This window comes from Suncus etruscus, chromosome 14 (assembly GCF_024139225.1).
Source record: "Suncus etruscus isolate mSunEtr1 chromosome 14, mSunEtr1.pri.cur, whole genome shotgun sequence".
In the NCBI taxonomy this organism is placed as follows: domain Eukaryota; kingdom Metazoa; phylum Chordata; class Mammalia; order Eulipotyphla; family Soricidae; genus Suncus; species Suncus etruscus.
The window spans coordinates 1,062,824-1,081,589 of record NC_064861.1 but is presented as its reverse complement, the minus strand read 5'-3'; the positions used below and the strand labels follow the sequence as shown (position 1 = coordinate 1,081,589).

Below are 18,766 nucleotides of genomic sequence, written 5' to 3'. Positions count from 1 at the left end.
TTCCAATCAGTTTTTATCTTTAATGGCAATGTGGTCTATAGGGTTCTTGGTAAAAATTATTACATTTGTGATTTCACGTTAAATAAATTTTGTGTTCTAAAATGTGATCTATTTTAGAGAATATTCCATGTGCAAATATGTATTCAACTTTTCGAAGATGAAAGATCCTGTATTAGTCCTAGTTCTTCTAGGATTCTGGGCTCTGCCTTGAAAAAGAAAACAAACTAAACCTAAGTGTTGTGACTGATTCCTTTATTTCCTTTCCATTGATCTGATAGATGAACATGTGGGAACTGAGTCTTGGTCAGGTATAGTATGAGTTGCACCTGGCAAAATAGCTCTGCCACAGGTTGCAGTGGTCCCTCTTCCCAATTTTCAAGCTTTAGAATGAACTACAATTTGCAGAAATAAATATATTCCCACAAACAACCCAACTGACATATTCATAGTCCAAAAAAGACAAAATTTTCATAGTGGTTAGCCTGACATGTTAATAATATTAATCTGTTATTTATTTTATTTATTTTAATGAGATTACTTGTCACAACCAACCAAACTGATTTTGTCACACTTTACTGATTGATTATAAAACAAAATTTAAAAATATGATCATAATGGGGAATATTTTAAAATGTGTGAGGAGAGGTTGTTTATGAGGCTATCGGTGCTAACTTACTCTGGCTCTGCATTTAGAGATCTCTCTTGGCAGAGCTCCAACAACCAGACAGAGTGCTGGGAATTGAACTCAGTTTGATATATGCAAGACAAGCATTTTACTTATTGTACTATTACTCCTGCCCAAATAGGAGAATATATTGGATCTTTTTCAACGTTCAGATTAAGATTTATCACCAGATGCTCTTCAAGGGCTAGGCATTTGAGTGGTATGATTTAACTTATCTAATATCATGCTAAATTCTAAAAGTAGAACTCCAAGTATTTTTATCGGCTGATTCCAGACTTTTGTATGTATCAATCTTACTTTTTCTCTTTTTCACTAGTTACTTTATCAATTTATGATTTTTCCTTCCAGTTACCTGTAGTGTCTGTGCAGTGGTCCTCAAACTATGGCCCGTGGGCCACATATTGTATTTGTATCTGTTTTGTTTCTTCATTGCAAAATAAGATATATGCAGTGTGCATAAGAATTCGTTCATAAGTTTTGTTTTTACTACAGTCAGACCCTCCAATGGTCTGAGGGACAGTGAACTGGCCCCCTGTTTAAAAAGTTGAGGACCCCTGGTCTATAGTGTAGGTTTTATATAGGCCTGAGAAGTTAAAGCAGACATCCATCATTATGGCATGGTAGAAAGGAGAGCAGCTCTCTGAAAATGCACAGTAAAATATTTCAAAGCATATATTGTATATATTGTATATTGTATATATTTTATATCAAAAACACTTATAGTTTAGAAATATAATAGAAATTAGGAGTGTCTCTGGAAGACACTCTTGAATTTAGAAGGATAGAGCATTGAGCAAGTCACAGAGATCCCTGGTTTCTAAGGATGAAGTGGGCAGAACTGCTAGTTTATGTTTAAAATGAAAATATCTTCAAGTTAGTTAGTCAGAAACCTAACAGGCCAAATCATATCTAAACTATGGTAAAGTCATTATGAGCCTTGAAATATTTGTAATATACAGATGGAGTGAAGAATTCCATGAGGACCCACAGAGAGTGTTGACCCACCTATTGCAAGGTCAGAGACAAAGGCCAAGCCTCGTTGAATGATTCAGAACAGACCTTCCATCACTAGATGTATCACATTGGGATGTGGATCATTTCAAGCTAAAGTCACCTAAGCCTCTGCCAGTTCAGATGATGTGTTGATCTGTTCATTCACCACTTAAAAGAATGGATATGGAGGGTATTTCCATGTTTTTTTGGTTTTGGTTTTGAACCACAGCAGACTGTGTGGCTCCATACTTAGGGATCACTACTGGCAGGCTTGGAGGAAAGACAAGGCTGAGGATTGAACCCATGTTGGGCACTTGCAAGGCAAATGTATACCAACTGTACTTTCTCTCCAATGCCAGCTCCCATTATTATTATTTTTATAGGAATAACATTTTAAGGAGTCCAAACCACTAGTGCTCGGGGCTGACTCCTGGCTCTGTTCTCCTGGGAGTGTTCAGGGTACCATAGTGGGTACAGGGGATTAAAACTAGGTTAGCCACATGCAAGGCAGACACCCTATCTACTGTACTATCTCTTCGTCCCAGAAAGTGCTTTTCTCCCAGGTAAATTATACCTGTTTGTAAAGCAGGGCAAAACCTAATGACAGCATCTGCTCTTCATTCAGCTCATGTTCTCTTCATATGCAACCTCTTTCTTGTTCCTTCCTATCCTGTCCTATTTCTTAGTCCATAATACAGATATGTGGAGTCTTCATATATATGGGAATAAATTTATTTATGTAATTTGATTGCTTGACCACCTCCAGAAAGACCCCCTGATGAGGTCATTTCTCAGCACCTCCACCTCTTGAAGTAAAGCACAATAGGGGGCGGACTCTTGTTTCTTCTCTCCTCTTCTACAGTTTCCCATGCATCTTCCAGGCACTGGGACCAGACATTTATTTTGACAAATAAGAAATAAACTATGAGGGGCCGGATAGATAACATGGAGGTAAGGCATTTGCTTTTCATGCAGAAGATCATTGGTTTGAATCCCGGCATCCCACATGGTCCCCTGAGCCTGCCAGGAGCGATTTCTGAGCATAGAGCCAGGAATAACCCTGCTGCCTAGTGTGACCCAAAATCAAAAATAAAATAAAATAAAATAAACTATGAAAGCTAGAATAAAACAAAATAAGTGAAAGTACAGCATTAATCTATGTGATAAAAATAAAGTACAAGGAAGTTCTTCCTTTTTTAGTTTCCAAAAATCAAATTATGACATGAACTGGAATAGTCAAATTATCAGCAAACTGTGTTATACCCATGAATTTGACTGAAGTTCTAGAAAGCAAAATACTTTCTCCTTTCCATCTGAGAGTTTAGAATCTGCAGTTGAGGGCTTCAGATCTGATCTGCTGAAGCAGAAAAATAATTTTCTACAGCCAATCCTGGTTCTGTGATTAAATTTAGATTCATCCTGAGCTAGAGAAGCATGCTGTTTCTTGCCTGGACCTCTTCTTGATTAATAATTTCCTGCATGGCAGGACAATGTCAACTCGTCACAACTGGCATCTTTATCTGTTCTTGGAATAAAACAGCCTATTGTGTCCACATAAAAATGTTTGTCCATACACGGTGAATTGAATTAAACTCCTGCCCTCAATTTGCTTCTGCCCCACTTTGCAGTGTTAGACTACCCTGTTCTCTGCTCATCCAGTTTGCAGAGCTTATCTCCATTGGCACCCGGCTAGGTATGGCTAGTTTTGTCTTCTCCCATTTTTGGTTCCTAGTCTTAATCATTCCCACCTCACTTTTTGAGCTGAATTCATATTTATATTTATATTAATATATATAACATACATTAATATATATTAAATTTATATTCCATGAGCTATCCATCTTTCTAGTATATTAGATGAGAGCATCCTAATGCACCATATTCCGGTCTTACATCATATTAACTTGCATGGTAGTTTACAGACTGTAATTTGTGGTAATGCTCTGGAGAGGATCATGTGTCTCAGCACCTTTCAGCTGCCATGAAGCGATGACAGAGATCATAGTCAGTCACTGCATAGCAGTGATGGTGTCAGCTTCTAAAAGACAACACCAAGGAAACGTTTTTCAGGTTGTAAAGCACTTCCTGGTTTGTCTACATTTCCCACAGGCTTAATTTTTTTGTATTTTTTGTGTGAATCAGTCTCCTACAGTAAACAAAATTGAAGTTATTGAACAAGTAGGATCAGGGATCCTTTGTCTTCATTTGAATGTTTCCCTCAGATTAATGCTTCATTGGATTTCTCCACCTTCTTTACAAAATCCCTGCTTCTTCTTTACACAGGATAATTACAAAGAAAAACATGTACAAAAATAGTTTTCACATTGCTGGATTTGGTGTGCCACCCTGGGCACTATATGTGTGCACTGTTGTTTTGAATTTAGATAAAAATGTAGAAGGTGATTTCACTGACATTATATCAAAAGCAACATGTCAAAACCATATAAAATGAAGAGCTGTGATTTGGTTAAGGAAAACCAATCCGATGAGTAGGTATGCATTTTTACAGGAGGTTCTTTATAAGCAGCAGAGGCCAATTTTGCTTTTCTGGGTCTCATTTCCTCTTCTGATCTTTATACTTCATGTTCCCTCAAGTATAAAGCTCACATAAGTTCACTTTTGCTCACACATCTAGCCCCAAACATCTCACTATCTTACCTCACATGCAAAGACTTATGATCCAGTGCCTACCTCTGCCTTCTCAAACTTCCCATGATCTTTGGGGACCCCTGAAAACTCAACCACATCCCTCTCCCCACTCAGGGGCTCATATTCTTGCCAATGTCTGTGCTAAGTATATGACATTTTCCCCCTGAAATTTGTGATTTGTTATGAAAAGGAAAGGGATCCAAACAGTGTTCAGTGCTCACCTTTACTTCCACTGATTCTTATGCAGATGGGCTAGTTTTTCAGTGTGACTGCCTGCTGAGCTCTTTACTGCTGGGGACCACAGGAGCCATACTTGGTGGTGCTAAAAGATCTCCAGGGCTAGATGCCAAAATAATTTGCAGTAGTGGCTGTAAGGGACATCTTCCTTTTAAACAAGGAGTAGAAACATCCCTACAGGAGCACCCTGTCCTTTAGTTAAGACATATTTGACCTATGCCACTTAAGTTTTGCTAGCTGAGTCATTTACTCATTTGTAAAATGGAAGCAAAAGAGCAGCATTATAGGGACTGTGGGATTGCAATTATAAAATGTTTTAGACTCTGTCTCATAGAACTCCAATCATTTGAGAGACTGGGAAGGCAGATCAGGGGCTAGGGGCTAAGCTCCACCATAATAACAATCATTGATACCACACAGCCCTGGATGTCCCCAGCACTGCTAAGCCCACGCAGAACATCCTTATGCCCTAGCTTGAGCCATCCAATTTGATGGAATAGCTCCAAATGTTTCCCTAGGGTCCCTAACCACTACTTATTTGAAGTTCCAAGAGGAAGAAAGAAAAGGAAACATCAGTGATATTAGCTTATTCTGTAGTTATTGTCACAGTATATTTACATTCAACTTAGATCAACCAGTATTTTTTTTTTGCCAGAGAATATTTCTTTTTTTAAATGAATAAATTTATTTAAGCATCAATGGTTACAAACATGTTTGTAGTTGGGTTTTTGTCATAAAAATGTATAACCCCCTTCACCAGTTCAAACTTCCTATCACCAATGTCCCTCATCTCCCCACTACTATTCTTACTCTCCAGTTTTCCTTTTCTCCAAAGACTGAATGACTGACTCGCTTCCTTGTACAGCACAATACTTCTCTATTGTCCTCTTTAGATCATTCTATTTTTTCTTTTCTTTATTTGGTTTTGGGTTCAGGCCAGAATGCGCAGGGCTCACTTTTGACAACATGAATTAGGAAACGTATAAAGGTGATGGGATTTAACCAGGGTTGATTACATGCAAGGCAAGCATCTCACCCACTCTACTATCTCTCTGGCCCTAGCTCTTTTCCTAACATTAATATGGAACATGACTTACGATGATGTTGCTGGACATAAAGTTGTTAGACTGGCAAATGGGCAAGATAATGGTTCAAGAATTCCTTGTAGCTTCTATTTTATGAAATTCCTGCAATAGCATGGCCAGATCACATGACCATGATCACTAATGAAAAGTAGATAAATGGGGCTTTATTTTTCTCCTTTTTCAGCTTGGTCAGGTAACAATGAGTTTATGCATTCTATATGCCAACCATGACATGAAATGTTAGTCTTACCTGTTTCATTCTTTATTGTTATTAGCTGTTGTAGATATTCTTTTTTTTTTTTGGTTTTTGGGTTACACCCAGCAGCATTCAGAGGTTACTCCTAGCTCTATGCTCAGAATATTCTTATTATTCTCACTTTACTCTGAAATGAACCTGGGATCCTTCAATCAGGATGGACAATCTACTTTCAAAGCTTTAGCACTTAAATCAGGAATGTCTGCTCTAGTTTGTGATATGCTTGCCTCTAGGACTCTGTAGTGTTTAATGTGCTGTCATTTCTTTTGGTTTTTGGGCCACACTCAGTGATGCTCAGGGACTACTCCCGGCTCTGCACACAGAAATCACTCCTGGCTTGGGAGACTATCTGGGGCTCAGGGGGGATCGAATCCAGGTCCTTCCTGGGTCAGCCACATGCTAGACAAACGCCGTACAGCTGCTCCATCTCTCTGGCCCCTAATGTGGTATCATTTCTAACTCTCTTCCAGGTACTCCTTCCAGGATGAGGAGGACATGTTCATGGTGGTAGACCTCCTGCTGGGTGGGGACCTTCGTTATCACCTGCAGCAGAATGTGCGTTTCCAGGAAGACACTGTGAAGCTCTTCATTTGTGAGCTGACTCTGGCCCTGGACTACCTGCAGGATCAGCGCATCATTCACAGGTCAGTCCAGTCCAAGTCAATGCCATTGATGTGAAGGCTCCTGAGAGCACTTGACCTGTTGCTTCAACGAGGCCATCTTTACCATGATAGTTAGTCCTCATTTAACTCACACAGCAGTCCCTGGACAGGAGTTACTCTGCATTCAGCCAGCTAAAATGCAGGAATACACTGAACGTAATGTACCTATGGGTGTGGCTAGAAAAAAAAAAAAGACCAGAAAAAGTGAATATTCGTGCTATTTGGCAAAGTGGCTTAGACAAAGAAAAATAGAATGTGATTTAGAGGAACTTAGTATGCAGAAGTTGAGGAATAAAAAGAAGAGAAAATAATAGAAAGGGTAAAGTAAAAATTGGGGTAGGTATTGAGAGAAAATGTGAGCCTGGACAGCTGCCTGTCCTTCACTCCATTCCAAGGTTGGGCTGCAAACAAGTTATCAAGAGCCCATGTCTCCTTTGGGGGACTGTGTTAAGACCAACAAACATGATTCTCAGCTAGATGATACTACTTATTAGTATTGATTTGTTGTGTATGTAAATATTTTAGGGGACTATTATGTTACTGACCCTAACCTGATGGTGATTGTGCCCTACCCTAAGGTGTGACCTGGTTTACGGAAAGTGCCCTGTTCCCTAGGGGAGTAAGGCATCGTTCCCTTGGTAACTGGGAAGGTTTGTACTGAGTCTAAGTGGGGTGGGGGTTGGGGTTCCCCATAGACATTTTGACAGGCATAAAGGTAAACATTCATATCTGCCTATTCATTTAAGGTTTTCAATACTAATCTACAGGCCGAATTTGTGTTATGATAAGCCAAAGATTTTACTAGGAAGTTTCTCATCTCCTCATCTTCGACGTGTAACTTCAGAGCATCTTTAATCTTACCTACAAACTCTGCATATGACTCATAAAGGCCTTGGGTAATTTTTAAAAAGTTTCCTCTACCAATGCTGTTAGAATCAATTTTTTCCCATGATGACAATGCAATATCCCTAATTAAATTTAAGATTTCTTTAGGTAAAGCTGCTTGTGTCTGAATATTTGCAAATTGATTTTCTGCCATCAATAATTCATACGATAGAGTAACAACTGCCACTTGCTTTTTCGTACCATCTGGGCTATATAATTTGGCTTTTACACCTTCTGAATAGTACATTTCCCATTCAGTTCACTGTTTAGATGACAGGCATATTTCAGCGATTCATTTAAAATCATACAAAGTCCAAGATGAGTTATGACTCCAAAGTCTTAGTAACTCCACACTGTATGGTGATTTTGGCCCATACTCTTTACATGCTTTTTAAACTGATCTAATTCTTCCATCTGATAGGGTACATAGTTAGAAACATTTACCCTGTGTAAAGGGGATGAGGCCGGATTAGCAAAATTACTCTGAATAGAGCTCTGAGGCCGTGCGTGTGGTTCATCGTCTGAATCTGCAATGTTGTGCGATTCAATTTTGTGAATAGAATGAGGCCTCACTTCTGGAGTTAGTACTGGAGGTTGATCATTGTCTGAGTTACTACTGTCATGCGATTCGCTAGAATCAAGCTTAAATTTCTGAGTTGTTTTTCTTCCAGCAAAAATTTCTATACTGTTGATGGTGGGGCTGGATTCGCCAGCCCGCACCTTGGTCTGAGTTTTCGTCAGATAGATTTCCTTTTTATCCATACTGGTTTTAGCCTCACCATTTCTACATTTTCTATTTCCTAAATACAAGCCAATAACTATGCTCACAGTAATAATGTGAGCCAACACAGAAATTCCACAAACTATGATGGCTGGAGACAATGCAATTTTCATTTGAAATGTAGACCACAACCATCCAACTGCAGTGACTGTCCTTAGAACAAAACCAATTAGTTTTAAACAAAATGGAATAATCCACTTGTATACTAGAGAACCAATGCGTAAGAAAAAAGGTGGCAGAATCCATGTGACTAACCACAGAAACCATTTAATGGTTAGCAGAGGAAATTTCCAATGAAGTATTTCACTTACAGTTATTGAGGGTCCAGGTTCAGCTTGTTCAGGTGCCATTATGTCAGCTAGACAGGGTGGCAGACGCGTGCTCCGAGCTGAAGGGGAAAGACCTCATCCTCCATCCCTCCATCAGTCAACCTCTTCAGGGGCTGACTTGCAACACTGCTTGTTTTCGTGATTTCCCACAGAGCATCTCACTGAATTTCTTTAATAACTTTTGACGTGTGAACAGAACAAGTAGACAAGTAGAGTTGGATTAGTATTAAACATAAGAAAATTGTGATTTGGAGACAATACATTTTTATTTAATTCATAAGGTTTTGTAACCCTTGACATGGGTGGTCCTGGAACACAATGGGAGTTGTGTATTTGTTTTTATTAATGTTAGACAATTAAAATGTATTCCTACTTAAAACATCTGGTACATACTACCCAGGCACAGTGCAGTTCACCTGCCTTGCAAGCCAGAATCTGTTAAGGCTCCACATGGCTAGTCCCATCATTCTAGTAGAACTAAAATTGTTCCTAGATCTACAATTAAGTGTGAGACCTCAGGTCTATTGCAACCAAATGTACTTGCAGCAATGATAGCAAGAGGAAGGGAGTAGGGTTCAAAAGAGAGTAATTAATTTGAGCCTAACCAATATTAAAACAGCTAATTTTTACATCTCAAGTTCCATTGAGAACTTTTACAATAATATTATCTTAAATTTTCTAAGAATTAGAAAGAATCCACTTTTTATTTTGGCGTTCTCATTAGACAATTGGGGAAACTGCAGCACATAGATTTTCCCAGGAGAAGTGACTGCCTAGAGCATTGTCAGATTTAGACCCAACCTGCTAATCTAATGGTCAGAATCCCTTCTATTGTAGCAACTTACATGAACTACACCCATGAAATATGTGCTAATTATTTGCACACCATTAAATAAAATTGTGACTGTATGTCACACATGAGGCTGCTACTGTCAATTTTTCATTCATAAAGAATTTTCCGAGTTTTTTATTATGGTTCTATAGTAAAGACTAACTAGCAAAAATCTAACTGTACATAGTTAGCATTTTTCTGGAATTTACCCTAAATGAGTTACTAAACCTGTTTTGCCCAAGAAAACAATTGATAGATTTTCTATGTAGAGATAGACTGATCTTTTTGGGAGTGACTGAGTATTTAGTTATTATGTAAAAATAATATTGCAAGAATTATCACATAAATACTGTTGAATTACTTGTCCTGAGAAGGGTCCACTTGCATTGGAAGTATGCTTATGAAGCAATGAATGGACAGCTGGCCAGTTAATCTCTCAAGTGAATTTACACACTTGAATTTACACACCTGGTTATTTTGGTAACTAAAATCTTATTTGCATACAATGTTCCTCACTGGCTCTTTGGTCTTGATACTTTTGGAAGCGATACATGTATTTCTTTGTATATTTATATATATATATATATATATTTGTGTATATCTGTGGCATTCCACTCAAGCCTTTCTATGCATGCATCTTAACCTAATTCGTTATCCTCAGTGTGTTTTTATTGATAGCATCCTAGATCTCAGAAGTCAGCATGTCAACATCATTGTCCTTTAACTCATTTCTTTCTCTGTTTGCATTTATATTCTATGACTCTTTGACAATCTGTTTTCCTGTCATCACAAATTAATATGTTATGAGCATTTTTGTTATAAACTTTGAATTGTGTTCCAGGAGAAATTATGGGGAAAATATAAATAAAGCAGTTTTCAGCCTCAAGGAAATAAATAATCCAAAATTTTAATTTCAACTTTTGTTCCACCTTCATCATTCATTGTTCATACTATTAGTTTGGTACCTAAATAAGAACTAAGATTTAATTTTTTATTTCTTTTCCTTCACATGCCATAATTATGATTCAATGAGACTTTTAGATAGATCTTTTGTTTTCTTTTGTTTTGTTTGTTTGTTTGTTTTTGGTTTTTGGGCCACACCCGGTGACGCTCAGAAGTCACTCCTGGCTTGGGCAACCATATGGATGCTGGGGGATTGAACCGAGGTCTGTTCAAGGCTAGTGCAGGCAAGGCAGGCACCTTATCTAGCACCATCGCCCAGCCCCTAGATAGATCTTTTATGCTAAAACGTCTGCTCATCTTGCCAAATAAGTGAGAGGCCAACAAAAGGACATTGTGAAGTGTGTTAAAACCTAGTGCTATCCTCTTGGAATCAAAGATCAATTCAAAGACCTCTTGAATTCTTTTGATTCCTCTTGAAATCAAATACCAATAGATGTATCTCTATTGCTGGTTTTTTTTTTTTTGTTTTTTTTTTTTTGGGTTTTTGGGCCACACCCGGTGACGCTCAGGGGTCGCTCCTGGCTTGGGGGACCATATGGGACGCCGGGGGATCGAACCGTGGTCCGTCTCCTAGGCTAGCGCAGGTAAGGCAGGCACCTTACCTCCAGCGCCACCGCCCGGCCCCGCTGTTTTTTAGCTCCATTTAGCTCCTCATGCTATACATTTTCTATGGGGTTGGAAGAGTGCAGGAGGAAGATGGTGCCCAGTGGTATTCAGGACTTGGTCCTGGCTCTTCACTCAGAGATTATTACTGGTGGGTTCAGGGGACATAGAGGGTGTCTGAAATTGTACTCAGCTCTGCAATTTGCAAGGCAAGTGCCCTAACTTCTTTACTCTATTTCTCCCCATGTTATATTTAATAGACATTCAAAGCATTATATAGATTTCTCTGAGGATTTGTGAATTTTTTGCTGTGCAATTAATTTCTACTAATTTGTAAACTCCATAACTTAGGACCATGTTTGTTTTATTCTCAATTGTACAAAAGTTATGAAGCAGAAGTTTGAAGGAATGAACACTGTCTGAAACATAAGAATGAATGATCAACTCAGAGCCCAGGCTTAAAAGTAACATGAAAAACTGAAATATAGAACATTGAGTTTAAGAGTGTCGGTCCTACTTTGGGCTTCTTGTTCTTGTTGATCATCCATTTATTATTAAAACCTGGGACTTCCAAAAAATAAAAGAAATCACAACAGGCAAAACTCAAAACTGTTCAGGAGATAGTAAGATACATCTCAATCTCACTCAGAATTGATAAGACAGTATGGCTCAAATACAAACATTTTTGGAGATAATACACATTCATTCTAGACTGTAACAAAAGTTAATATCAAAATAAAAAAGGTTCCACGAATTTTTTGGTTTCTTGGTGTATGTAAAAGCTACTGTTTTACTAGTCTGTGGTCTACCAATTATGAAATAAAATTGTTTTTACAGTAATAATGTATGAGATTCATTTTAAAATGCTATAGGACTACAGTGATAGTACAGCAGGTTAAGAAACTGGCCTTGAAAAGCCAGGAGTGCACAGCCAGGAGTAACTTATGAGCACTTACACATGTGGTTGCCAAACCAGAAAAATAAAAATACTTTCTAGGCTGGGGATGTGATTCTGTGGAAGAATATATACTTTACATGTATGAAACTTTGAGTTTGATTCTTGGTACTACAAAAATATCAAACACTGCTAAATATCGCAGGTTTAAGAAACAATCTTTGCTAGCAGAGGGTCTTACAAAAAAGTCACATTAATTGCAAAGTGTTATCAAGCAAAGGGTAGTGAGATGAGGTGTTCCTGTAACATCTCCACTGTAATATCACTAACTACATGGACTATAGAATAAAGCCTTCAGAGTACCAAATAATTTGAAATAGTATCCCTTTGTCTTTGGCATATAGAAACTATTAACAGTGGAACTCTGAGAATGGATATATGGGGCAGAGTTAAAAATACAAATGATCTAGAAGAAGGGAGGTAGGCTTCTGAGAATTTATATAAGATCCTTTAATTCAAAAGAACCTGCCAAGTCATGTTGGATTTGATTAGATCTTAATAACAAAACCAAATTTCTTTTGGTTATACAGAAGATTAGATCATAACACACATGCTGATTTCCAAGATATTAAAGTGTGATCTCAGACTATAGAACCAACAAAATAAAACAGATTCCCCAACCAAGGAATTACCATATGCATAAAACTGCAGTTATAAAATATGTGACTTCCTCATTTCAGGTTGGAAAAGGCATTTTGCCTCTGGTCATGGTAGATTTCTAAATACCCACAGCATCTAGCAAATCTGGGTGGCAGACTGGAGTAGGCTGGTACTGAGAGCTTTCTAAACTGTAGCAAATCATTTCTATCTTCACATTCCCAGGAGGTTGATGGGTGGTTTTGTCCCCATTTTAAAACCAATGAAACTCTGGCTCAAAAAAAGATTACCCGGTTCAAGGTGACCTGGTTAATGAGGACGTTGAAATGCTCAATTCTCAGCTATGTTTTGTTCCTCAGCTTTGCAATCAAGACCCAGACTTTACAATCCGGCAGAGGTATAAGTAATACATATGGAACCAAGAGACCCACAAAATGAGAGAGAACAGTCTAAAGTGGGGAGCTAATTGAGAAAGTACTTTTCTTACTACTCAGAAGGCTTCAAAAAATTTAAAACTTGGGGCTGGAGCGGTGGTGCAAGTGGTAAGGTGTCTGTCTTGCATGCACACATCTAGGATGAACCTTGGTTCAATCCCCCCGTGTCTCATATGGTCCCCCAAGCCAGGAAGGATTTCTGAGCGCATATCCAGGAGTAACCCCTGAGCATCACCGGGTATGGCCCAAAAACCAAAAAAAAAAAAAGTTCGTGTAAAAATTTTTCTCCACAGCATGTAAGGTGAGATCAAAGAGTGATAAAAAGTACTCAATGATATTCCTAATTAAAGCAAACACAGAATATCCTAGTTTTCACTTTTTACTTTCCTTACAGGAAGTCTAGCTTAGTCATATGTTTGGACAACCTGAGAACTATTTTTGGCACAAATATAAAGCTAGATAAACATGGGGTTTTGTTCTATTTTCGTTGTAAAATTTTTAATCCACACACTTATTTTTTTGCATTTTTCGAGTTAGAATATAAAGCCAACTTTCCTCAGTTTTTTAATCTTTTCCATAGTTGTGAAAAAACCCTCCCAATTGCATAATAACCATATTTGCATTGTACAATTAGACAGTGTCAAATGTTTTTCAAACAAAAACAGCTTAGGATCCAGCATTCATTTACAAATTATGCAATTTCTGGGTTAGTATTCTGTTTGGATTTTAGACTAAATGAAGTGAATTTTTTTCTCTTTATTGTATTCTTTTTATTTATTTGCTTTATTTAAAAACCATGCATCACATAGTTGACATAGTTGACCATAATACATTTTTTCAGATAAAGGAGAGAGAAGTTATTAATAAAAAAATAGGAAGAAAAAAGGAAAAGGAAGAGATGAAAGAAAAAAAGGAAAAAGAAAACAAAAGAAAAAATACAGTGGCAAGAAATTTTGTGAAAATGGTTGTATCTCCAATGTAGTCATTAAGCTCTTATTGTTTATTGATCATTCTGCTATTTCATTAGTTTCCAAACTTTAAGTGACCTCAGCTACACTTTGACATCTAAATTTTTGTGTTCCTAAGGAGACGACCACGTCAAACAAATGAAGTTTTCTAGAAATTCAAAGCACTAGGATTGTTATTGTGACATTTGTAGGTTGTGTTCTCAGCTGCCAGGTATCCTGGAAGAAGGAAAATGTGGAGCTGGGTGAAGAAACTGCCCACGCTCACTCTCAAAACAGCCCTGTGATATCAGCCCCCAAACCGGCATACCTGAGTTTGATCAAATTGGTATCTCATAGAGCATTGTAGAGGAGTGCTGAAGCAGGGCCATAAATAAAGCGGTAATTATAAGTAATGGATTCAGCAGGCATGACATTGGCAGGGAAGGGGCTTGTTCCTTTCTCTCCTCGAGATTTCCAGCTTTCAGCTGTGTGATTGGTCTATTCATAATTTTTCACTTCTTGGTTTTATATCTCTTTTGAGAAAAGAGGGCATACATGGTGACTGCAATTGTGGGCGTTAAATATTTATTTTTATAAAAATAAAGAAGGAAAATAAAGTCAAATTTCTTCATATGAGGTTAGTACCATTAGATTTGTTTATGTCAAGTTTCTCTAGTGAATAATATAAGTATTACCAAAGGCGAATTTATGTTCCCTCCCTGGCCAACATAAGAACAGATTCAATTATGAAATTAAAATAATGAAGAAAATTGCATAAAAAGTTAAATAGCAAATCATCTTATCAAAATTCAGTTTAGTGGATATGTGGTTGTTTTTCCCTTCTAAGAATTGTCTAACTTCAATAATGTTATGACTCAATGCTTTCTAAATTTCTATAGAAATAAGATAACAATCAAATTATGCAATTGGTGCTAATGATTGCAGTACAAAGATAGTCTCACAGAACTGAGTATAGAAATGTTGAAAAGGGAATTAAAGAAAATTTGGTTATCAAAAACATAGAATGAAAATTTTATGAAATTAATATAATTTTTTATAATTGTAGAACCTTCAAACCTACAAGTTAATATCAGTGTTTCTGTAAAGTACTTATAGGGATTAATTCATTTTTATTCCCTCTTTTATTAATGTTGCCACTTATTTAAAAAACCTACTTTTTTGTAGAAATAAGAATCTTGAAGAAAAGAACTGATGAATAATGGTTCTTGCACAAATATTCATTCTAAAACTATTTCTTTTGTACACTCCTATGCCATAGTTTTCTTTGTAAGGAACCATCTCTCCAGCTAATTTAAAACTCTAGGCATAAGGACTATAGTTTACTAATGTTCTAATTCCAGGTGTACAATCTAAATTAGGTGGCTGTTGGGGAAATTAAGCAGTAAGCAAACTAATGATCTGTGTAGACAGTAGGATTCTTGTATCCATGTAGTAAATGTTATTGTGGATAATGTCTGTAGCAACTTTCATCACTCCCATCAATTCTTATATGTGTCCATAGTCCAAGGGTTTCTATGCTGTGTTTCATTCAAACTGTCTTTTTTTAATACAAAAAATTGCCACAAGCCTGGGTACTTTAACTATCACACACCGATTATCTTATAGTTTCTTATGGTCAGGGACTCCTGGGTGAAGTTATGTTTTAAGGTTAGTGGCAGGTTGCATTTCTTGTGGTTATAGCACTTTGGGCAGCTTGTGTTTTTAAATTCAGCAAGAGGAACTTAGAGTGAGGATCAGCAAGGCAGAATATAAAACAGAGAATAGTAATATAGAATGTTGTGTTATATAACACAATCAGGGGCCAAATAGATAGCACAGTGGTAGGGCATTTGCCTTGCATGAGGCCAACACAAGACAGATGGTGGTTCAATTTCCAGCATCCCATATTATCCCCCGAGCCTACCAAGAGTAACCCCTGAGTGCTGCTGGGTATGGCTACAAACAAAAACAAAACCAAAAAACCCACAATGATTTGACATTCCATCACTTTATCATATAGTATTCTATAGTCATAGCCGTAAATGTATCACACTTGCTGGGGATAGGAAGTATATAAGGCATAAACACTGGAAGTTCACAAAAATTACCATAGTCTCTTCACTCCCTTATTATTTCTAAAGAATGTGATCTATAGACTCCTACACAAGTTAATTCAATGACCTAAACAAAATCCCCCAACTTCCCTGCCATGGAAGAGGAGAGAAGTTGTTTGCAAATGATTAGGACTGATACTTTCCTACTTCTCCCCTTCTTTTGAGAGTGTTGTGCAAAGTATGATCTCATTTTTCAGATTTATCTCCCCTCACCCCACAGAAGCCTGCAGGGATCACTAAATAGAACTAATCTGAATAACAAGTGACAGTGAACTGAGCTAAATAGCTATTGGAACATTTGTTTGCAGTTCACAGGTGAACCAAATGTAGCTGTGCTTTAATCAAGGTGTTAAGTTTGTGAGCAGACCTCATCATTTGGGCTTAGAGTTCACCTATTTTCTGACACATACATCCTAAAATGTCTTGGAATCATATTTTACTTTCCTGATATGGTGATTCACAGGAAAAAATAAGATCTTCCTACAGATCATTTTTGTCAGTGATCACTGAATGTCAGACATGTGGACTCCTGTTGAATGAACAGTCAAAAACAAGGAGACACCTGAGTTTTCTGAAGCCTTTGGGAGTGAGTCACCCAGCAAGATGCTTTTATAATTCTTTATGGTGTTCGCACCTTTCTGCTCACCAAAAGCTTTGAACAATTTATACTACAATGGTCTCATTTTATTAAAGACTTAAGAAAGAGTGACCATTTATTATGCTCATGCCAAGAACTGGGCTCATACACGTTTTGCAAAAATGCCCTCATTTATACTATGGCAGGCTGAGGTAACTTGCACAACATGTAGATAGTGCACTGAAGCTTGAGTCAAAGTAGATTCATCTGATTCAAAAACCCTGCTCTAGTTTTACATTTTTTAATTGAGGGGGTTGCTTCCTAGCAAGGCTTGGAGGTTTCAAGACCACTTGGTCAAACATTTCCCTGCTATGAAGGCTTAGCGCCTCAGTGCTCAGGTCTGGCAGTTCTGGGCACCATCAGGGGAATCCAGGTGATGCTCAACTACAATTTTATTTATTTATTTATTTATTTATTTATTTATTTATTTATTTATTTTGCTTTTGGGGCCACACCCAGTGACACTCAGGGGTTACTCCTGGCTATGCGCTCAGAAATCACTCCTGGCTTGGGGGACCATATGGCGGGATCAGGGGGTCAAACAGTGGTCCATCCTAGGTTGGCGCATGCAAGGCAAACGCCCTACAGATTGTGCCACCGCTCCACTGCAATTTGAATAACACCTAGTGGAATGCGGGAATCCATACAATGCCAGGAATTGAATTTAAGTATGCTGTTTCAGTTTTTTTCAGAATTTATTCTAGCCCTTAATTTTAAGAAATATTAAAAGTCCATCTATTTAGTGCTGTTTTCACAATAGTAGATTGCATAATAGTTGATAGCTGTTAGACATTAAACCATGTGTAGGGGCCAGAGAGATAATACAAAGTTTAAAACACTTGCTTTGCATGCAGCTGACTACTCCTGTTCAATACAACATTGAGTTTGTGTTCCATAATCACCATAAGTGATCCCCCAGAACAGTGGTCGGCAACCTTTTTTTCAACTGAGCCAAATCTCGCCAAAACCATGATTGAAAATTATTTTGAGAGCCACACAGGACGCACACTGAGAGAGGCAAGGAGCAGAGTCCTGACTCCTGGAGTGGCCGCCCAGCACTCAGAAGAGCCAACTTAAAAGTGTAAAGAGCCACATGTGGCTCACGAGCCACAAGTTGCAGACCACCGTCCCAGAACATAGAACCAGGTGTAAGCCCTAAACTCTGACCAGGTGTGACTACAAAACAAAACAAAACAAAAATAAATCATATGTTCCTCGCAAAAAAAAAAAAATGTAATTCTAAATTCGAGTATCTCAGAATGTGATCTAACTAGAAAACAAAATATTTACAGAGGTAATTAAGAATCAATAAGCTGGTTAGGGATGACCATAATCCAATTCCTTTAAAAAAAACAAACAGAAATTTGGATAAAGAAATTGACCTCTAACTACAGAAGAAAAATGACAGGAAGAAACATGGAGAGAAAGGTAGTAAAGATGAAGATTCCTGTCCTATAGGAAGGCAAAGAACACCTGCAAACAACAGAAGCTAGAAAAGGCTTGGAAGGGGCCTCCCCCAGGTTTTAGATGCCTTAGTGCCACCTGGACAATGGACCTTCCATTTTCTGACATTTTTTGAGGGCTGATAAGGGGAAAATTGGGGCTCTGCACAGGATCAAGATGCTCAAAGTATCAAACTGGGGTTAGCTACATGTAATGCAGACACGTTAGTCTCTATACTACTTTTCTAATTCTTGTTCCTGTTTGTTTTATTTGGTGGAATCAAGAGAAGTGAGATTAAAACCACACCCAGCAATACTCAAGCTAGTTTGGTACACTCTGAGCTTGTGCTCAGGGATCAATAATGGTATTGATCAGGAGACTATATATGACACTAGAAAGCTAAATGAACTGGCCTCATGCAAAGCAAGTCCTTACTCTCTGTATTATCTCTCTGACCTCCATTTCTGCTTTTCTAAAAGCCACTGAATTTGTGATGCTGAATGTGAGTGCCCTTGTAAATTAGTCAACATGGTTTTAGAAGTTACTTTAGCTACTAAGATTAGCATCCTCAATTAGCAGTTACAATTCTGAGCAACTGTTACATTCACTCGTGAGATGCAATTCCAGTACTCTGGAGGGAAGACCAAATAACAACACATTAGTATTGTTTAAAAATCAG

At 37.8% G+C, this 18,766-nt stretch overlaps 2 protein-coding genes across 2 annotated transcripts in view; both read left to right on the top strand.

Moving 5' to 3' along the window:
- The window catches only part of PPP3CA (protein phosphatase 3 catalytic subunit alpha), a 1,090,725-nt gene that overhangs the window by 624,642 nt on the left and 447,317 nt on the right, over positions 1 to 18,766 (top strand). The gene's annotated exons all lie outside the window — the stretch shown is intronic.
- The window catches only part of STK32A (serine/threonine kinase 32A), a 152,227-nt gene that overhangs the window by 51,871 nt on the left and 81,590 nt on the right, over positions 1 to 18,766 (top strand). Inside the window, exon 4 of the mRNA XM_049786984.1 lies at positions 6,376 to 6,549. Coding sequence (XP_049642941.1) covers positions 6,376 to 6,549 — 174 coding nt within the window. The remainder of the gene's footprint in view (positions 1 to 6,375; positions 6,550 to 18,766) is intronic.